At 41.6% G+C, this 19,656-nt stretch overlaps 1 protein-coding gene across 3 annotated transcripts in view; it reads left to right on the top strand.

The window, feature by feature from the left end:
* Positions 1–19,656, top strand: part of slc36a4 (solute carrier family 36 member 4) — a 270,519-nt gene that overhangs the window by 88,788 nt on the left and 162,075 nt on the right. The window contains exon 10 of one of the 3 annotated variants that reach the window (XM_072263378.1): positions 2,566–2,999. The exons of the other annotated variants lie outside the window; for them this stretch is intronic. Coding sequence (XP_072119479.1) covers positions 2,566–2,581 — 16 coding nt within the window. The 3' untranslated portion in view covers positions 2,582–2,999. Of the gene's footprint in view, positions 1–2,565; positions 3,000–19,656 lie in introns of those variants that run through there. 3 annotated transcript variants of the gene reach the window in all.

The raw sequence follows: 19,656 nt of genomic DNA, 5'->3' as shown, positions 1-19,656 counted from the left end.
TCTATCCCATCTAGTCCTTTTACAGTGTGGGAGTCCCAGTCAATATGTGGAAAGTTAAAATCACCTACTATGGCAGCCTTATGTTTCTTGCAACAGTCTGCAATCTTTCTGCAAATTTGTTCCTCTAAATTCCTCGGACTTCTGAGTGGTCTGTAATACAGCCTGATTAGTGATCCCACCTTTCTTATTTCTCAGTTCCACCCATAATGCCTCACAAGATGAGTTCTCCAGTCTGTTCTGACTGAGCAGTATGTGACATTTCCCCTGACCAGTAATGCCGCCATTCCTCCTTTAATCCATCCCGCTCTGTGGCATCTAAAACAACAGAACCCCAGACTATTCAGCTGCCAGTCCTGCCGCTCCTTGCAACCAAGTCTCAATGCTACACTATCATAGTTCTAGGTGTTGATCCATGCCCTGAGCTCATCTGCCTTTCATAGGATAGATACTACTCAGATGGGAGTGTACGCAGCTCAGGACATTAGTTGCACCCCGTGCTCAACCTTTTGGTTCCTGACTTTGCCTGAGGACTTCACAATATCTGTCTTCACAACCTCTCCACTAACTGTTCTGGCACTCTGGTTCCCATCCTCCAACAGTTCTAAGTTAAACCCCATCATGTAGCACAGTGGGATTCTGCATTCATGTAAATACGTACTTTGTTACTCAGTTAAACAGTAGTTTGTCTTTTTTTTATATGCTTTTTTAAGTTTCCATGAAACTTTGGCTAATTGAGGCAGCTGCTTAATTGGGCTGAAATGTACTGGTCCCCATGTGTCCCAATTACAGTAACTGGAATCCACCATATTACAGAGAACTGTGGTTCCGTAAACAAGCTAGCTCTCTAATTTGAAAATTCTTGTTATGTATGTGAGCTCTTGTCTGTAAGTCCATAGTGCAGAATGCAATTTTTTGCAGGAATTATTTCTACTTACCTACGTTTTTCCATTGGGTCAGGTAGACAGACCAGAGTTAGATTTTCTAACATTTTTTGTTGTCTTTGTTGCTGCTGAGTTAAAGTAGAATTCATGTAAACATGAATAACTTGCCTGGTCACATCTTCAGATTGTTCCGAAGACCTTGTGTCAAGTTAGTAATGGATTTTAAAGGTTATCAGGATAAAACCAATTTGTGCACATCCGAAAGACTAGCACTTTAATTTGTGTTTCTGTGGTGTTTTGAAGTTGGGTGTTGGCTCAGAAACAGATGCACTCTGTTAATGCTGAAACGAACAAATGGATGAAGCTTCCTTGTGAAGACAGAATTTGCACTTTAGGGTTTCTTTTAAACGTTCTAATTACAAGTACTGCAGGGATGGAAACAGAGCACACTACAGTGAGATACAAGATGAAACAAATTTGTTCCACTAATGTTGATTGAGAAACATTGTTGGCCTATACACCGTGAAGATTTGCAATGATTATCATAGAATTTTAGATTTTGTGTGGTTGCGGGTGTATTTTGTCATGAGGCAATACTGCTGAATTTTAAATTTTTGCTTAACATATCCAATAAGGCTTGTTTTGGCAGCTGATTTTAAAGTTGGTGCCTTAGTGCAGCTGCCACTGTGCTGGACTGTGGTGTTATGTTAGGATGTGCCTGTGGATCTGTCTGTTGTGGTCCTTGAACTTGACTTGAGACCAGAGAGCTGGAGTGCTAGCAACCGAACAAGGGATGCCACACATGTATCGTGCAGATGAGAATGCCAGGATACATGAGATGTGTGCTTAAGCAGTTGATGTGTTAGAGGAGGGGGGAAGATACAGAGATTGGGCATGGGTAAATGGAGGAAGTTGGAATTCCAGGGCCTTGTATACACAGGGGCAATGAATATGTATATTCAATGATGAAATAGCCAATTATTACTCATTTTGTTAGAAGTGTACATGCGCTTAAGCTGGCAGAAGGCAATTAATTAATCCCAATTTTTGTTCTATCATCTATTCTGCAGGTGGTGATGCAGATGTGAGCCTAAGCTGCCTGCTGTTCATGGCAGAGTTCCAAAGTTGTCCTTAATTAACACCCAATATCCAGTAGAAGTGACCAGGCATTAATTAGATCAAAATAACTGACCTGACAGCTCACCTCCTTAATTATGGAGGAATTACCGTACATTAGCAGTTGGCTAATACACGACTATGTGTAGGTTAACTCTGTGCCTCCCACCACCCTCCCCACATCATTTTGTGTGTGGTTCAGAAGAGTGCCAAAAGTGATTGGATATCACTACACAAACTGGTAGCGAAATATGCCATATGTGACTTCATGTAGTCAGGACATTGCACCCAGCTGCCCTATATTTTGAACAGATAAAGCCCTCTCACCACATATCACACTTCTATGCATATTTTGTTTGTAATTCTGAGTTGACAAAACGGTGTGTTAACTTAAGGTACCCATGCCAGCAATACGCAGAGTAGGTCCAGTAGTATCTGTAAGCCGTCATAGTGCTGTCTCGCCATATGCTTCCAGTGCAGGTGCAGCATAGGTTAGATGTTGGGTTAAGAAGGGTTAAGAGAATGGCTCCTGACCCATATGCCTGATGTGTCCATTCATGTTTTCCAGGTGTAGTGAGGTATGACGTCATCTTTTTGTGAAGTGGCCTTTGGAGGATCCTGCATTTGAGATGACGTCTTCCTGGCTGTGTTTTGCTGCTTGGATGTTGGTGGTAATGGTATTCAGCCCCTCCTCTGCCTCTGCTGCTGTTTCCTCAGACAAGATAGTACCACCTTTTTCTGAGGTATCAGCGATGGATTGGGTTGTTGATGCACTTTTTGGATTGCCAGCACATGAGAAAGATTTTGCGTCAGTATCTGCTGTTCATTTTCTGTGAATATAGATAAAAGCAGAAGCAAGTATTATATATTTGCCTTTGTTACAGTGTTATGGATATCCAAATAGTTGGAGTTTATATTATACATGCTCTTTTTACTGTACTGTATATAATCCTTATTAAAGTGACAATGGAAAATCTGAGGGAATTGTGAGTGTATTTTCCTCTTTATGTATGCCATTAAAAATTACAGACACTTTTTTAAACAGAATGCTTCCCAATGTTTTAAAATGAAAATACCATTTATCGCATTCTGTAAATATTTGCTTCCCTCCTTCAGTTAACATGTCGTAAATATTAATAGGTTCATAAGCATTGATACATATAGATTTGAAATATGCATCAAAGTTATCATTACTAGTCCCATGTAAAATGTTCCATCTTATTGAGAGCCCTGGACATACAAGGCCTTTACAGGTGTGGGATATTTAGCCATGTATTGGTAACAGCAAGTGTCAAATACTTATGCAATTCCAATTTCTTGAGGTTTTGGTTGTCACAACAGCATGGCATGCAGTTTCTGGTAGAAATGATTGGAAAGGGTAAAATGTTCAAAGTTCTAAATAAATTTATATCAAAGTACATATATGTCACCATACAACCTTGAGATTCTTTTTCTTGTGGGCATACTCAATAAATCCATAATAGAATAATAACCATAACAGAATCAGCGAAAGACTGCACCAATCTGGGTGTTCAACCAGTGTGCAAAAGCCAACAAACTGCAAATAATAAAAATAAGTAAATAAGTAATAAATATTGAGAACATGAGATGAAGAATCCTTGAAACTTGAGTCCATAGGTTGTGGGAACAGTTCGGTGATGGAGCAAATGAAGTCAAGTGAAATTATCCCCTTTGGTTCAAGGGCCTGATGATTGAGGGGTGGCAATGTGCCTGAACCTGGTGGTGTTGAGTCCTGAGGCTCCTGTACCTTCTCCTTAATTGCATCCACGAGAAGAGAGCGTGAATTGGGTGGTGGGGGCCCCTGATGATGGATGCTGCTTCCCTGCGACAACGCTTCGTGTAGATGTGCTCCATATCCACTTCTTTTTGTAGAATTTTCCATTCCAGGGCATAAGTGTTTCCATACCAGACTGTGATGCAGGCAGTCAATATACTCTCCTTTACACATCTATAGAAGCTTGGCAAAGTTTTAGATGTCATGATGAATCTTTGCAAACTCCAGGAAGTAGAGCACGGCTATATTTCTTTTTGTAATTGCACTTACATGCTGAGCCCAGGACAGGTCCTCTGAAATAATACCACTGAGGAATTTAAAGTTGCTGACCCTTTCCACCTCTGATCCTCCGATGAGGATTAGCTCATAGACCTCTGTTTCTTCCTCCTCCTGAAGTCAATAATCAGCCCCTTGGTCTTGCTGGCATTGAGTAAGAGGTTGTTGTTATGGCACCACTCAGACAGATTTTCAGTCTTCCTCCAATATGCTGATCGTCACCAACTTAGATTCGGCCTATGACGGTGGTGTCGTCAACAATCTTCAATATGGAATTGGAGCTGTGCTTAGCATCACAGACATAGGCATAAAGCCAGTAGGGCAAGGAGCTAAGCACGCAGTTTTGTGGTGCAGCTATGCTGATGGAGATTGTGGAGTAGATGTTGCCAATCCAAACTGCCTGGGATCTGCAAGTGAGGAAATGAAGGATCCAATTGCACAAGGATGTATTGAGGCCAAGGTCTTGAAGCTTATTGATTAGTTTTGAGGGGGTAATAATATTGAATGCCAAGCTGTAGTCAATAAAGAGCATCCTGATGTTTGCATCTTTGCTGTTCAGATGTTCCAGGGTTGAGTGAAGAGCCAATGAGATGGCATCTGCTGTGGACCTGTTGCTCCAGTAGCCAAATTAGAGCAGATCCAAGTTGCTACTTGGGCAAGAGTTGATGTATTTCATCACCAACAACCTCTCAAAACACTTTATCACTGCAGATGTAAGTGCAACTGGATGATGGTCATGGATGCAGGTTACTAAGTTCTTCTTGGGCATCGGTATAAGTGAGGGCTGCTTGAAGAAGGTGGATACCTCAAACTGCCTAAGCCAGAAGTTAAAGATCTCAGTGAGCACACCAACCACTGGATCAGCACAGGTCTTTAGTACTTGGTCAGGTACCTTGTCTGGGCCAGGTGCGCTTTGTGGGTTCACCCTCCTGAAGGCTGCTCACACACCAGCCTCAGAGACTGACATCACAGGATCATCGGGGTTGTGGGAGTTTGTGATGGTTCCTCCATGTTTTGATGGTCAAAATGAGGATAAAGGATATTGAACTCATCTGAATATGAAGCGCTGTTGTTGCCTGTGTTGCTTGATTTAACTTTATAAGAGGTGATAGCATTCAAGTCCTTCTCCAGTTGTTGAGCATCCTTTGTTGATTGAAGTTCAGTTTGGAATTGTCATTTCGTTTGTGAGATGGCTTTCTGGAGATCGTACCTGGACCTCTTGTATAACTTTCTTGGTCACCAGACTTGAATGCTTCTGACCTGACTCTCAGCAAGGATCTCATGGTTCATCCAGGGCTTCTGGTTGGGGAGACTGAGTGATCTTGTAGGGACACACTTGTCTACAACGGTTTTAATAAAGTACATTACAACCTTGGTTTATTGACTTCGATCCACAGATAAGTTCTTGAACATAGTGCAGTCCACCCACTCAAAGCGATCTTGTTGCTGTTGCTGTGCCTCTGCCTCCCACAATCACCTCTTTATTGCCCTAATTTCTGGAGCTTTACTTTTTAGTCTCTGCCTGCATGTTGGAGAATGACAGCCAAATGATCAAATTCACTGAAATACGGAGGGCAGGTCGGTGGGACTAGGTGAGAGTATGAGTTCGGCACGGACCAGAAGGGCCGAGTTGGCCTGTTTCTGTGCTGTAATTGTTATGTGGTTATATGGTCTGGGCATAGAATGGTAGGCATCTTTCTGGTGATTGCATGCAAAGTTAATTTAGGAACATCTAACTATTCATTCATTGCAATTTTTGGCCATTTATCTTCTGTAAAGTGCTGCTCACACTGAACTTTGGTGGGTTGGAAGATCAAGCTTTCAACATAATTTTATTTTGGAAGGCAGAGGTCTAATAATCATGTATTTCTGGAGGAAAATGTTGACTCTGGAAATCTTGTTTTGAGCCTGGTCAGAGTTTCCATGAGGCTAATAGGCTCTGAGAAAAGATAATTGGAAAGGGGCTTGTTTTCACTGTTTTGAAAGCAAATAAATCGAGGTCTACTTGCTCAAGTTTAGCGGTTGGAGTATAAGTTTCCAAATAAAAACAGGAATTATCTCCTTGCACCATTAGTAGTGTTTGATCTGTTACAATCGAAGAAATTTAAATTGTCTGTCAGATCAGCGGTTTTAATTAGAAACTCCTGTATTAGTTGATCTGGCAAAGTTATGTTGTGTTTTGGTAAGAACTGTGATTTCAGAGAACTCAACAAAATTGATGAACAGTTTGCTCCATAAAAGCTGCTTAACCTTAGTATACAGTAATTCAGTTACTTTCAGTTTCACAAATTTCAGCTTGTACTTGATCTAGTTACATAATTTGCTATTTTATCAACTGTCATAGGTGGCATTGAGATTTTTGGGGTGTTTTTTTAAACCCCCACGGCTTGTCAACGAACCATATAATGAAATGTTACATGGTCAGATGCTTTTTGTTTCAAGAACTTTTTTTTTACTGCTAATCTTAGATTCTGCCTTACTTTATTTAATATGGCAATATATACACTCACTGACCACTTTATTAGGAACAGGAGTGGAATCTGGTGTGGTCTTCTGCTGATGTAGCCCATCCACTTAAAGGTTCGTTAGGTTGTGTGTTCAGAGATGGTCTTCTGTATACCACTGTTGTAATGTGTGATTATTTATGTTACTGTTGCCTCCCTGTCAGCTTGAATCAGTTGGCCATTCTTCTCTGACCTTTCTCATCAACAAGGCATTTTCATCCACAGAACTGCGGCTCAATGGATGTTGTAGTTTTTTGCACCATTCTCTGTAAACTCTACAGACTATTGTGTGTGAAGATCCCAGGAGTTCAGCAATTTCTGAGATATTCAAACCACCCCATCTGGCACCAGCAATTATTCCATGGTCAAAGTCACTTAGATCACCTTACTTCCCTATTCTGATGTTTGGTCTTAGCAACATCTGAACATCTTGACCATGTCTGCATGTTTTTATGCATTGGGTTGCTGCCACATAATTGGCTGATTAGGTATTTGCATTAATGAGCAAATGGACCTAATAAGTGGTCACTGAGTGTACATCCATATACTTAGTCATATGCACTAGAGCATCTTTCATTACACAGAGTTATAACAGTGAAGGGCTGAGGATATCAATATGGTAATAAAGTATCCACTGAGTGTATGCAGCTTGTCATACACGGTTTTTGCATGACAGATTATATGCGGTACTATTAAATACAACCTCAAAATAAATTTCTATCAAAGTACATATATGTCACCATACAACCTTGAGATTCATTTTCTTGTGGGCATACTCAATAAATCCATAATAGAATAATAACTGTAACAGAATCAGCGAAAGACTGCATCAATTTGGGTGTTCAACCAGTATGCAAAAGACAACAAACTGCAAATAATAAAAATAAGTAATAAATACTGAGACCAGGAGATGAAGAATCCTTGAAACTTGAGTCCATAGGTTTGCCTCTAGTTGTTGCATGGTTTGCAGATATTTAGATATCTTGTTTTAATTTTTTTTTCTTCATTTGCATTAAATTGGCAGATGCGTTGGTGCTTCATCAATGTGTTTGGTATAGCTGAATAGGAAAAAGAACTCAGGTCTTTCTGGTCAGGTTCTTCACTGTTTTGCCAAATTTTCTTTATACTTTCCTCCCTTGAAGTTTAGAAATTAGTATAACTTTAAACCTGTAGGCATAAGGGATAAAAATACTGGAATATGGAGCAATAAACAAATTGCTGGAGGATGGCAGTGGGTCAGGCAGCGTCTGAGGAGGGAATAAGTCGATTGATGAAGGATTTTAGCCTGAAAGGTTGACTGTCCATCTCCCTCTATGGTTGATGAGTTCCTCCAGTAATTATTTTTTTAAACATTTTTGTCATTTGACATCCACAGATTCTGTGGATGTTGCAAAACTGGTTTGATCAACTCTTCACGAGTTGGTGCTTTTTTTTTTGCTTTGTAATTAAAAATGATTCTTTAAAAGGAAAACTTCAGTGATTTTCTGTGCATTAGCCCCTCTTTTTGTGTAAGCTTTTTCAACACTATCAAAATTTGTTTTGAATTCCTTCCTTAAAGTGCTCAGTCTTGGAGTTTTGTCGTTGCTCTTGTGGAGGTCACGTTATTCAGAAAATCATTTCATTAATCTTACTACTGGGTTACTGCTAAGGTATGAGAGTGTTCTGAGGATTCATTTTCAGGATCCTTCTAACGTATTGAAGCTTTTAAAGGTATACCAGAGAACTGCACTATATTTCAAATACTGCACTGTAGGTGCGGGAGATTCCATTTTTGAGATTCCAAGATTGGAAATTGGAACGAAAAATTAAATCATCAGTTATGGTACTGGGATAAGTGAAGCATTTTGAGATAGTGTAGAGGCTGCAGCACTAATTCACTACAATGTTGCCTGCTTGGCCACTGTATAAATGTGAGCAGAAAATGAAAAAGATATTACTGTGTAGAGATTGAGATTGCTGTCTCTCCCTCTCTGTCAACAAAAATGTGAGAAACATTGCGCTGCATCATGTACTTGCTAATATATGACATTGTACATTTTTTTTTACTTCGGATAAGTGTTAAGCTCATCATCCAGATCTTGCGAAGGATATTTAAAGTACTTTGTATATCTTGTTGATTTGGATGTCTTTTCCAATAGTTTTACTATCACTAGCATTGACTTTGTTGTAAATGCAGCAAGTAAAATTGTACTGCTACCAGTAGCAAAGCTGGGAGGTAATGCATGACAACTCTAGGCACTGAAATGCAGATGCAGAATGTTTGCTATTCTGCTACTTTTCTGATCACAGAGAAGCTAGGCGCTCAGCCATCATTAGGATAAACGTCAGGCTGAAGTTGAAGGAAAGGCAAAATTTTCATTGTAGGCTGTTGAGCCAATTTCATTGTAGCCAATCTGTAATGTTAAAATAATTCATGGCAGGTGCAATTATTGTACCCAGTAGCATACCAGTTAGCGCAGCATTATTGCAGCTCAGGGTGTTCTGGAGTTCAATTCCAGTGCCGTTATGTCTCTGTACATCCTCCCTGTGGAATGTGTGGGTTTTCTTCGGATCTTCCAGTTTCCTCCCACTTTCCAAAGATGTGTTGGGTAGGTTAATTGGTCATTGTAAATTGCTATATACTGAGGTAGGTTAGGGTTGTCGGGGTGGTGTGGCTCGAGGGGCCTATTGCCCGCTGTCTCACTGAATAAATAATTTTGTAGATTATTATCACTGCTTTATTATCTTTTCCCAGACTCAGTGGTTTCCTTTGCTATATGATACAATTTTAGGCAATGTTTTCAGGTTTTAACTAGTTTATTTAATGCATCTTCTTAATAACATAATCCAAGCTGTGCATGGAGCCTGATGATAAGATATCAGGAAAGAAATACCAGGTAGTGAGGAATAACCAAAGTTGTATTGTGACATTAAAATTTAAGTTAAATTTTAATTATTTACATAATATTATACCTCTTTGATGTTAGATAGGTTGTCTGTTATCAAAAGAAAATAATTCCACCTTGTTTACAAAGAAATTTGCATAATGGTATTCAGCAGTATAAATTGACACAAGAGCTTGCTTGCACATTTTAATGAGATGCAAATCACATATTGCTTACTATACAGGATATGATTGATGTCTAGATTTTAGATTGGTATTTTTCTCCATAGATCTTGTTTAAGTGACTTCTGTGTATGTTGCTCCCACTAATACCGAGTTTGATAGCTCTTAACATTTCAAAATGGAATAATAATTAAACATTGTTCACATACACTTGACTGAAAAATATTCACTTACATGGAGAAGGTATTTGCATCTGCTGTAGAATGTATACATACTCCTTCTCAATTTGGTATGTACATAAAAATACTGCATTCTGGAGTAAGAGCCTGCTTTTGTCATTAAAATGTATAATTAATCTTGAGATGCTCAGTTGTCATCTAAGTTTCAGAAACAGAATTTATAGCATAGGCGTTTGCCAGTTAGACCACTATGTCCATGCTATCCAAAATCAGATATCTGCAGATTCTTCCAAATTCCTATCATGTATACCTTGTAAGATAGGACTCTTCAATTACTGATTATGGTATGACATGTTAGTGATGTGTGTTTCTGCCTTATTCTTTCAGGGTGAGAATTTCAGATGAACATCCAATCTTTGGAAACATTTTTCATCTGCTCCTTTCTAATCCATACTATTGACCTCTTGTTAGTGACCTTTAAGTTGCAGTTGAGTGTAGATTAGTAAACCTGCAAGATCTAATGCTTTTGGGGTGCTGCAGAAAAGAAATGAAAGCTGTCTCCCTCTAATCTTTAATCTTAAATGATTTGACACTGTTCTGGAATCATGTGAGAATAGCCTGCATTTATTGACCTGTACTTTTCCTTTTAGTGGCACTTGCTACTATTATATAGGGTCCTGGTGAGACAACATTTGGAATACTGTGTGCAAATTTGATATCCTTCCTTAAACAAAACAATGCTTACTATAAATAGAATGCAGTAACATTTCACCAGATTGGTTTCTAAGATGACAGTTGTGTTATATCTGTGAATGTAGGATAAGCTTCTATAGTTTGGAATAAGAAATGAACTTTATACGGTGGCCTCAACAAGGTTGATGTAGGGGAATGTTTCCTAGTCTAAGAAAACTGCAAGCAGGAGTTACAGTTTTAAAATGAGAAGAGGGTAATTTAGTACTAAGTAAGAATTACTTCACTTGTGAGTCTTTGGAGCTCTCTACTCTGGGTTGCTGTGGAGGATTGCTTGCTGATTTTATTGGTAACTCTGGCTGATATGTTTTTGGATATTCAGGGAATCAAGGGATATGTGGTCAAAGCAAGAAAGCAGTCTTGAGGGTGACGCTCAGCCGTGGTTCTATTAAGCAGAGGAGTACGCTTGAAGGGCAAAATAATCTCCACTCGTGCTCCATTCACACCAACATAAGAAACCTAAGAATGAATATCAGTAAAAATGAAAGCTGCCAAGAGTTCAACTGTATATTCCCTGTGGAAAAGTGGCACTTAAAGATACAATGACAGAGGTGGAAAAGTATCCAAATTGCAAGGAGCGAGAGCGGAAAAAGCTGTACTTGCAGAAGAACTGGAATGAAAGAGGAAACTCCCAGGGCAGTTAATTCAGGATAAAAGATACAAGTAAAAATTGAAGTCAAGCTTCTGAAACAACACAGGCTATAATTCCTCTTCATAAGATAAAGGAGCAATATGGCCTTTGCTCTAGAGAAGAGTGATGAGTAGTTTTCAGAGGTACCCATGCAGACAGGCATTTTGTTTTTTTGTATTTAACAGGACCTTTTGAACCAGTTTGATTGCATATACTGTAAATGTTTAATTAATTTTAAGTTACTGCCATAGGTGTCATGCTGGGTTTTGTACACCGAGTAGGTGTATTTTTCTATAGGTTTTTTATTTTGTTGGGTTCTGCTGTACGTGTTTGAGAACCTGAGATCCAGAGTACTGGTGTTACTCATAGACCTGGTTTTGTGTACAAATTAGCCTGATATGTTGCTTTTCACACCCCCCTTTACATTGGCAACACAGCAGTGGAAACTACAAACTATTTCAAACGTCTGGACATCTCGCACAACCTTTCACTGTTTTAGAACACAGCATGCACAATCAAGAAATCTGATCAACTCCTCTACTTTTTCAGGAGGCTGAAGAGAGCTAGCTGGACTATGCACATCAATACTCATGACCTTCCACAGATGTGCAATAGAGAGCATCTTAATATGCTGCATCACTGCCACATGCATTTATATTTTTGCAATGATTAGTGCGTTAAAGATTACTTTTGAATAATTAGATTTGTAGGTGCTTACAGCTATGTTAGAACATGCCATCACTGTGCAAGCATGAAACAGTTACTTTATTGATTTATATTAGAACTTTAACAATAAATTGCTTCTTATTGGAACATTAGGAAGTTGTGTCTTTTCTCTAATATCAGAACTGGAAGGAGTTTATAATAGTTCATTTTTAAAATTGTGCCCTGGATTAAATGCTTTATTTTTGCAAGGTTGGGAAGGTGCAGAATAAATTGCTGAGTATCATAAGTCTGATTTTTGCTGTAACTAAATTAAGCTGTCATTTTAATATACATGTATTTGATGGATTGAGAATTGCTTGAGTGAACAGGAACATACATAACTGGCTCAGAATTCGGAGTAGAAAATGTCAGTGGCTATTCCATCACAGTGCAACAACAGCAATTAACTTCTGGTATCCATGGATGTGCAGTTAAATATAGAAATCCAGGTAGTGCTATCATGAATGCTTCTCCATGGGCTGCAGAGTATGCATCTTTCCAGATGCAATTGACTGTGAATTAATGATTTTGGGCATAATTCTTGATGTAAGAACCATTGAAACGATGGAGCCTTTTAAAGGAGATGTAACTGACATGTCCAATTACATTCATTGCTGTGTCCCTAAAAATGCATATTTCCTTATAATTTGTGAATATTCCATACTTCTTTTAAAAGTAAACACAAAATAATGTGCTGATGCTGGGGTCAAAGCAACACTCACAACACGCTGGTGGAACTCAGCAGGTCAGGCAGCATCCGCCACTGGGTCCTACCGCCCGTCTTATTCCCCCACTACCCTCTTTCCTCCCCGCGACTCCCAACCTTCCCTCTATCCCTCATCGCCCCTCCATTCCTCTGATCCCTTGTCCTCCCCTAACCCCACTCTCCCTGAATATCCCAGCCCCCTTCTCCCTCCTGAGACCTCCCACCCTTCATCCTCCTCCGACCCCAGCCCAACCCTTGCCATGTCTTCACCATCCCCTCTGACCTTCCCCTCTCTGAGGCAGAATGTTCTGTTCTTAGCAAGGGCCTCACTTTTGTCCTGCTCCATCCACACCTCAGTGAGTTCCGTGCCCGCCATGACGCTGAACTCTTCTTCTGTTGCGTACATCTCTGAGCCTACTTCTTTGGCAAGGATTCCCCTCCCCCTACTGATGACCCCTTCTCCTGTCTTCAACCCTCCTCCTCCTCTTGAACACCCCGCCCGGGCCTTCTACCTGCACTCGATCTTTTTATCTCCAACTGTCGCCGAGACATCAACCGTCTCAACTTCACCACTCCTCTGTCCTGTTCCAACCTCACTCCCTCTGAATGCACTGCCCTCCACTCTCTCTGCACTAATCCAAACCTCACCATCAAACTCGCTGACAAAGGTGGTGCTGTAGGAGTCTGGCGGATGGACCTCTACCTCACTGAGGCCAAATGGAAGCTCTCTGACACCACCTCTTACTTACCCCTGGAACAGGACCCCACCAAAAAACATCAAACCATTGTCTCCCGTACCATCACCGCCTTTATCAACTCCTGAGACCTTCCATCCTCAGCCGCTAAACTCAGAATTCCCACACCCCGTACCGCTCGGTTTTACCTCCTCCCCAAGATCCACAAGCCTGACTGTCCCGATAGACCCATAGTTTCTGCCTGCTCCTGTCCCACCGAACTTGTATCTGTCTACCTGGACTCCATTTTGTCACCCATAGTTCAGTCCCTCCTCACCTACATCCGGGATACATCCCATACCCTCCACCTCTTCAATAACTTCCAGTTCCCCGGTCCCAACCGCTCCATTTTCACTATGGATGTCCAATCCCTATACACCTCCATTCCCCATCAAGAAGGCCCTCCGTTATTTTCTGGATAATAGACCTCACCAGTTCCCCACCACCACTACCCTCCTCCGGTTGACGGAACTGGTTCTCACACTCAATAACTTCTCTTTTGGCTCTTCCCACTTTCTTCAGACCAAGGGTGTAGCTATGGGAACTCGCATGGGCCCTAGCTATGCCTGCCTCTTCGTTGGTTATGTGTAACTGTCCATGCTCCAAACCTATTCTGGTACTGCTCCCCAACTTTTCTTTCGGTACAATGACGACTACATTGGTGCTGCTTCCTGCACCCATGCTGAGCTCGTCAATTTCATCGACTTTACTTAAAACTTCCATCCAGCCCGCAAGTTCACTTGGTCTATCTCTGACACTCCTCTCCCCTTTCTCGATCTCTCGGTCTCCATCACTGGAGACAGACTGTCCACTGACATCTTCTACAAGCCCACTGACCCTCATAACTACCTTGACTATATCTCTTCCCACCCCGCCACATGGAAAAATGCCATTCCCTATTCCCAGTTCCTCCGTCTCCACCGCATCTGCTCCGAGGATGAGGTTTTCCGTTCCAGGACATCTCAAATGTCTTCTTTCTTTAAGGATCGTGGTTTCCCTTCTGCTGTCATCAATGATGCCCTCACCCGCATCTCCTCCATTTTCCACACTTCGGTCCTCACCCCATCCTCCCGCCACTACAGCAGGGACAGAGTTCCCCTTGTCCTCACCTACCACCCCACCAGCCTCCGGATCCAGCACATTATCCTCCGCAACTTCCGCCACCTTCAACAGGACCCCACAACTAAGCACATCTTTCCCTTTCCACCCCTCTCCGCTTTCCGCAGGGATCGGTCCCTCCGCGACTCCCTGATCCAAACGTCCCTCCCCACAGATCTCCCACCCGGCACTTATCCTTGTAAGTGCAAGTGCTACCCCTGTCCCTACACCTCCTCTCTTGCCACCATTCAGGGCCCCAAGCAGTCCTTCCAAGTGAGGTAACACTTCGCTTGTGAGTCTGTTGGGGTCATCTATTGCATCCGGTGCTCCCAGTGGGGCCTCCTCTACATCAGTGAAACCCGATGCAGATTGGGGGACCGCTTCGTCGAGCACCTCCACTCGTCCGCCACAACAGACAGGGTCTCCCAGTAGCCACCCACTTCAACTCTGCTTCCCACTCCCATTCAGATATGTCCATACATGGCCTCCTCCACTGCCATGATGAGGCTAAACTCAGGTTGGAGGAGCAACACCTCATATACCGTCTAGGTAGTCTCCAGCCCCTTGGTATGAACATAGAATTCTCCAACTTCTGGTAATTCCCTCCTCCTTCCTTCCTTTATCCCTATGTCATTCTGCCCCCTCCCCCAGCTGCCTATCACCTGCCTCTTGGTTCTGCCTCCTTCTTGCCTATCACCTCCCTGCTCCCCTCCCCCACCCCTTTATCTTTCCCCTTACTGGTTTTTCACCTACCATCCTTCTCCTTTCCACCCTTCCCCCACCTTCTTTATAGGGCCTCTGCCCCTTCCCTCTACTGTCCTGACGGAGGGTTCCGGCCCGAAACGTTGACTGATCGTTTCCACGGATGCTGCCCGACCTGCTGAGTTCCTCCAGCGTGTTGTGAGTGCTTCTTTTAAAAGTACCTTTTCTAAAAAAATTTAGTCATTTTGCCTTCTCCCTTAATTCTATGTAAAGGTCCTGACTTTTGCTTTCTGCAAAATAATTCAGAGGTTAATTATAATCCAGAATTTTCGTTGAATGGGAAAGGAGTCTCATTGGATCCTCTACCAGCTTGATGTTGTACAATCTCTGTAGATATTACCAGACTGGTACAGGGGAACTGGAGCTATGACTCGTAAAATTCTCGTGGACAGCTTTAATCTTGAGGTCAGCTATATTTAGTGTCTTTCAGCGTTGATGGCAAAATTGAGACTTAGCATTATCCTCCATTTTGTTTTTGGAAAATCAGACAAGTAAAGGGCATAAATCAAAGTGGAGAGTGTGAAATTGTGTGGAGGCAATGCAATGAAACAGAGAAGATGACCAAACAATATTATTAGGTTTTAAAGTTGGGAGAAGGTGGAAGAGAGGTGGTGGTTTAGAGAAAAATATATGTTCAAGCATGAGTGAGAGCTTGGCTACTAATGAAGCAACAGACAATGGAGTAGGAGAGATGAACAATGGCAAGACTGGAGGAGGTGGAAATACTTTTTAAATATAGGACCTGGAGGGTTGGAGATGATTAAACTTGGAATCTCAGTTATGGAGTCACGTTCAGCCTGAGGTGGGCAAAGGTCAAGGTAATGGACTTGCAAGTTTATTGAGCCATGTTTGAATCTTAATTGCTTAACTGAAGAAAATGGCCACTTCTTTATAACTACTGAATAAGTGAATGATAATGCAATAAGTGGGAGGATTGTTAAAAAATGGTATTGAGTGGAGCATGGCATCATAAGTTCATACCTCTCTGCTAACCTAGGTGCCCTTGTGTTTGTGGGTGATACCATTCAGATGCTGCATGTGATTCCAGTGTAAGCTTGGCATGGCATGCAAGCTGGAATTGAGCTTGCATGCCAAATCTGTGATTTTGGAGAGGGAAAAAAAACGATGTTGGAGGAATTCAGCAGGTCATGTGGCATCAGTGCAGGAAAATGAACAGTCACTGTTTCAGTTTGAGGCTCTTCATCTTGACACAGGTGAAGACTAGAATAAAGACATGAGAGGGAGGGGAAATGACAGGCAAAAAAGCACTGCTCTGCTGTGTTCCTGTGTTTATGAATTTCTGAGTCTGGTTGGTTGATTGATTATGCAAAAACATGAATTATGATTCAGATATGTCAGCTGAAATTAAAAGTTTATAATAAAATGTTTTATTACTTATTCAACTTTTCCTAAGCAATTTGAATACTTCATATTTTGTCCTTTCAGTTTGAACTGAAGGTTGGCATTTACTTTGCAGATAAAAGAGCTAATTATATATGACTGCATTTTGTGAGTTGTGAAATGCTTATGAGTCTGTCCTTTGATGTGAAACCACTAGAGAACAATATGTAAAGTTCCAGGGTAATGAGAACCTCAAATTTCAGGATTAACAAATGAAAAATGACCATTTTTACTGATTCTTCCACAGAGAGCAGTAATATTTGTCAGAATGTTGAAATACTAGGGGCATGTAAAGTGTAAAATACACAATTATTTGTACCTGTTTTCATGTGTTTTAAAATATTATTTAATAAATAAAGTAATTCTTGAAAAAGTTTCTTATATCTCTTGCCTGTTTGTACTATATGTTGTACCTAAATGCAGTTAAGTATATTGGTTCAGATAGGATGTCTGACATTAGAAAACAAAAGTGGCAAATTATCTCCAAGTAAGCTGGAATATTAAAAGTTTTCAGTTCTCAAACTATAATGTTAAGATATTGAGGCCAATACAGAGACTTGGATGGCTCAGGGGCAGGAATGGTTATTTTGAGTGCCAGGCTTTAGATGTTTCAGAAAGGACAGGGAAGGAGACAAAAGAGGTGGGGGCGTGGCACTGTTGATCAGAGATAGTGTCATGGCTGCAGAAAAGAAGGAAGACATAGAGCGATTGTCTACTGAGTCTCTGTGGGTGGAAGTTAGTAACAGGAAGGGGTCAATAACTACTGGATGTTTTTAATAGAACACCCAATAGTAACAGGGACATCGAGGAGCAGATAGCGAGGCAGATTCTGCAAAGGTGTAATAATAACAAGGTTGTGGTGGAAGATTTTAATTTCCCAAATATCAATTGGCATCTCCCAAGTGTGAGGGGTTAGATGGGGTGGAGTTTGTTAGGTGTGTTCAGGAAGGTTTCTTGACACAATATGTAGATAAGCCTAAAGTGGAGACGTGTACGTGATCTGGTATTGGGAAATGAACCTGGTCAGGTGTCAGATCTCTCAGTGGGAGAGCATTTTGGAGATAGTGATCACAATTCTATCTCCTTTACCATAGCATTGGCAAGTTAGGAAAGCGTTTAGTTGCAGTAAGGGGAAATATGAGGCTATCAGGTAGGAACTTGGAAGCATAAATTGGGAACAGGTGTTTTCAGAGACATGTACAGAAGAACTGTGGCAAACGGTCAGGGGATATTTGTGTGGAGTTCTGCATAGGTACGTTCCAATGAGACAGGGAAGGGATTGTAGGGGACAGGAACCGTGGTGTACAAAGGCTGTTGTAAGTCTAGTTGAGAAAAAACAGCTTACGAAAGGTTCAAAAAACTAGGTAATGATAGAGATCTGGAAAATTATAAGCCCAGCAGGAAGGAGTTTAAGAATGAAATTAGGAGAGCCAGAAGGGGCCATGAAATGGCCTTGGCGGACAGGATTAAGGAAAACCCCTAGGCTTTCTACAAGTATGTGAAGAGCAAGAGGATAAGATGTGAGAGAATAGGACCAATCAAGTGTGACAGTGGAAAAGTGTGTATGGAACTGGAGGAGATAGCAGAGGTACTTAATGAATACTTTGCTTTAGTATTCACTACAGAAAAGGATCTTGGTGATTGTAAGGATGGCTTGCAACGGTCTGAAAAGCTTGAGCATGTAGATATTAAGGAAGAGGATGTGCTGGAGCTTTTGGAAAGCATCAAGTTGGATAAGTCATCGGGATTGGACGGTATGTACCCCAGGCTACTGTGGGAAGCAAGGGAGAAGATTGCTGAGCCTCTGGCAATGATCTTTGCATCATCAATGAGGACGGGAGAGGTTCCAGAGGATTGGAGGTTTGTGGATGTTGTTCCCTCATTCAAGCAAGGGAGTAGACATAGCCCAGGAAATTATAGGCCAATGAGTCTCACTTCAGTGGCTGGTAAGTTGATGGAGAAGATCCTGAGAGGCAGGAATTATGAACATTTGGAGAGGCATAATATGATTCGGAATAGTCAGCATAGCTTTGCAAAAGGCAGGTCGTGCCTTATGAGCCTGATTGAATTTTTTGAGGATGTGACTAAACACATTGATGAAAGAAGAATAGTAGATGTAGTGAATATGGATTTCAGCAAGGCATTTGATAAGGTACCCCATGCAAGGCTTATTGAGAAAGTAAGGAGACATGGGATCTAAGGGGACATTGCTTTGTGGACCCAGAACCGGCTTGCCCACAGAAGGCAAAGAGTGGTTGTAGACGGGTCATATTCTGTATGGAGGTCGGTGACCAGTGATGTGCCTCAGGGATCTGTTCTGGGACCCCTACTCTTCATGATTTTTATAAATGACCTAGATGAGGAAATGGAGGGATGGGTTAGTAAATTTGCTGATGACACAAAGTTTGGAGGTGTTGTGGATAGTGTGGAGGGCTGTCAGAGGTTACAGCGGGACATTGATAGGATGCAAAACTGTGCTGAGAAGTGGCAGATGGAGTTCAACCCAGGTAAGTGTGAGGTGGTTCATTTTGGTAGGTCAAATATGATGGCAGAATATAGTATTAATGGTAAGGCTCTTGGCAGCGTGGAGGATCAGAGGGATCTTGGGGTCCGAGTCCATAGGACGCTCAAAGCAGCTGCGCAGGTTAACTCTGTGGTTAAGAAGGCATACGGTGCATTGGCCTTCATCAACTGTGGGATTGAGTTTAGGAGCCGAGAGGTAATGTTGCAGCTATGTAGGACCCTTGTCAGACCCCACGGAGCACTGTGCTCATTTCTGGTCACCTCACTACAGGAAGGTTATGTGGAAACTATAGAAAGAGTGCAGAGGAGATTTACAAGGATGTTGCCTGGATTGGGGTGCATGCCTTATGAGAATAGGTTGAGTGAACTCGGCCTTTTCTCATTGGAGTGACAGAGGATGAGAGGTGACCTGATAGATGTGTGTAAGATGAAGAGAGGCATTGATTGTGTGGATAGTCAGAGGCTTTTCCCCAGGGCTGAAATGGCTAGTATGTGAAGGCACAGTTTTAAGGTGCTTGGAAGTAGGTACAGAGGAGATGTCAAGGGTTA

This window comes from Mobula birostris, chromosome 7 (genome assembly GCF_030028105.1).
Source record: "Mobula birostris isolate sMobBir1 chromosome 7, sMobBir1.hap1, whole genome shotgun sequence".
NCBI lineage: Eukaryota > Metazoa > Chordata > Chondrichthyes > Myliobatiformes > Myliobatidae > Mobula > Mobula birostris.
The sequence above is the reverse complement of the archived record's forward strand: the minus strand, read 5'-3'. Positions and strand labels throughout refer to the sequence as shown.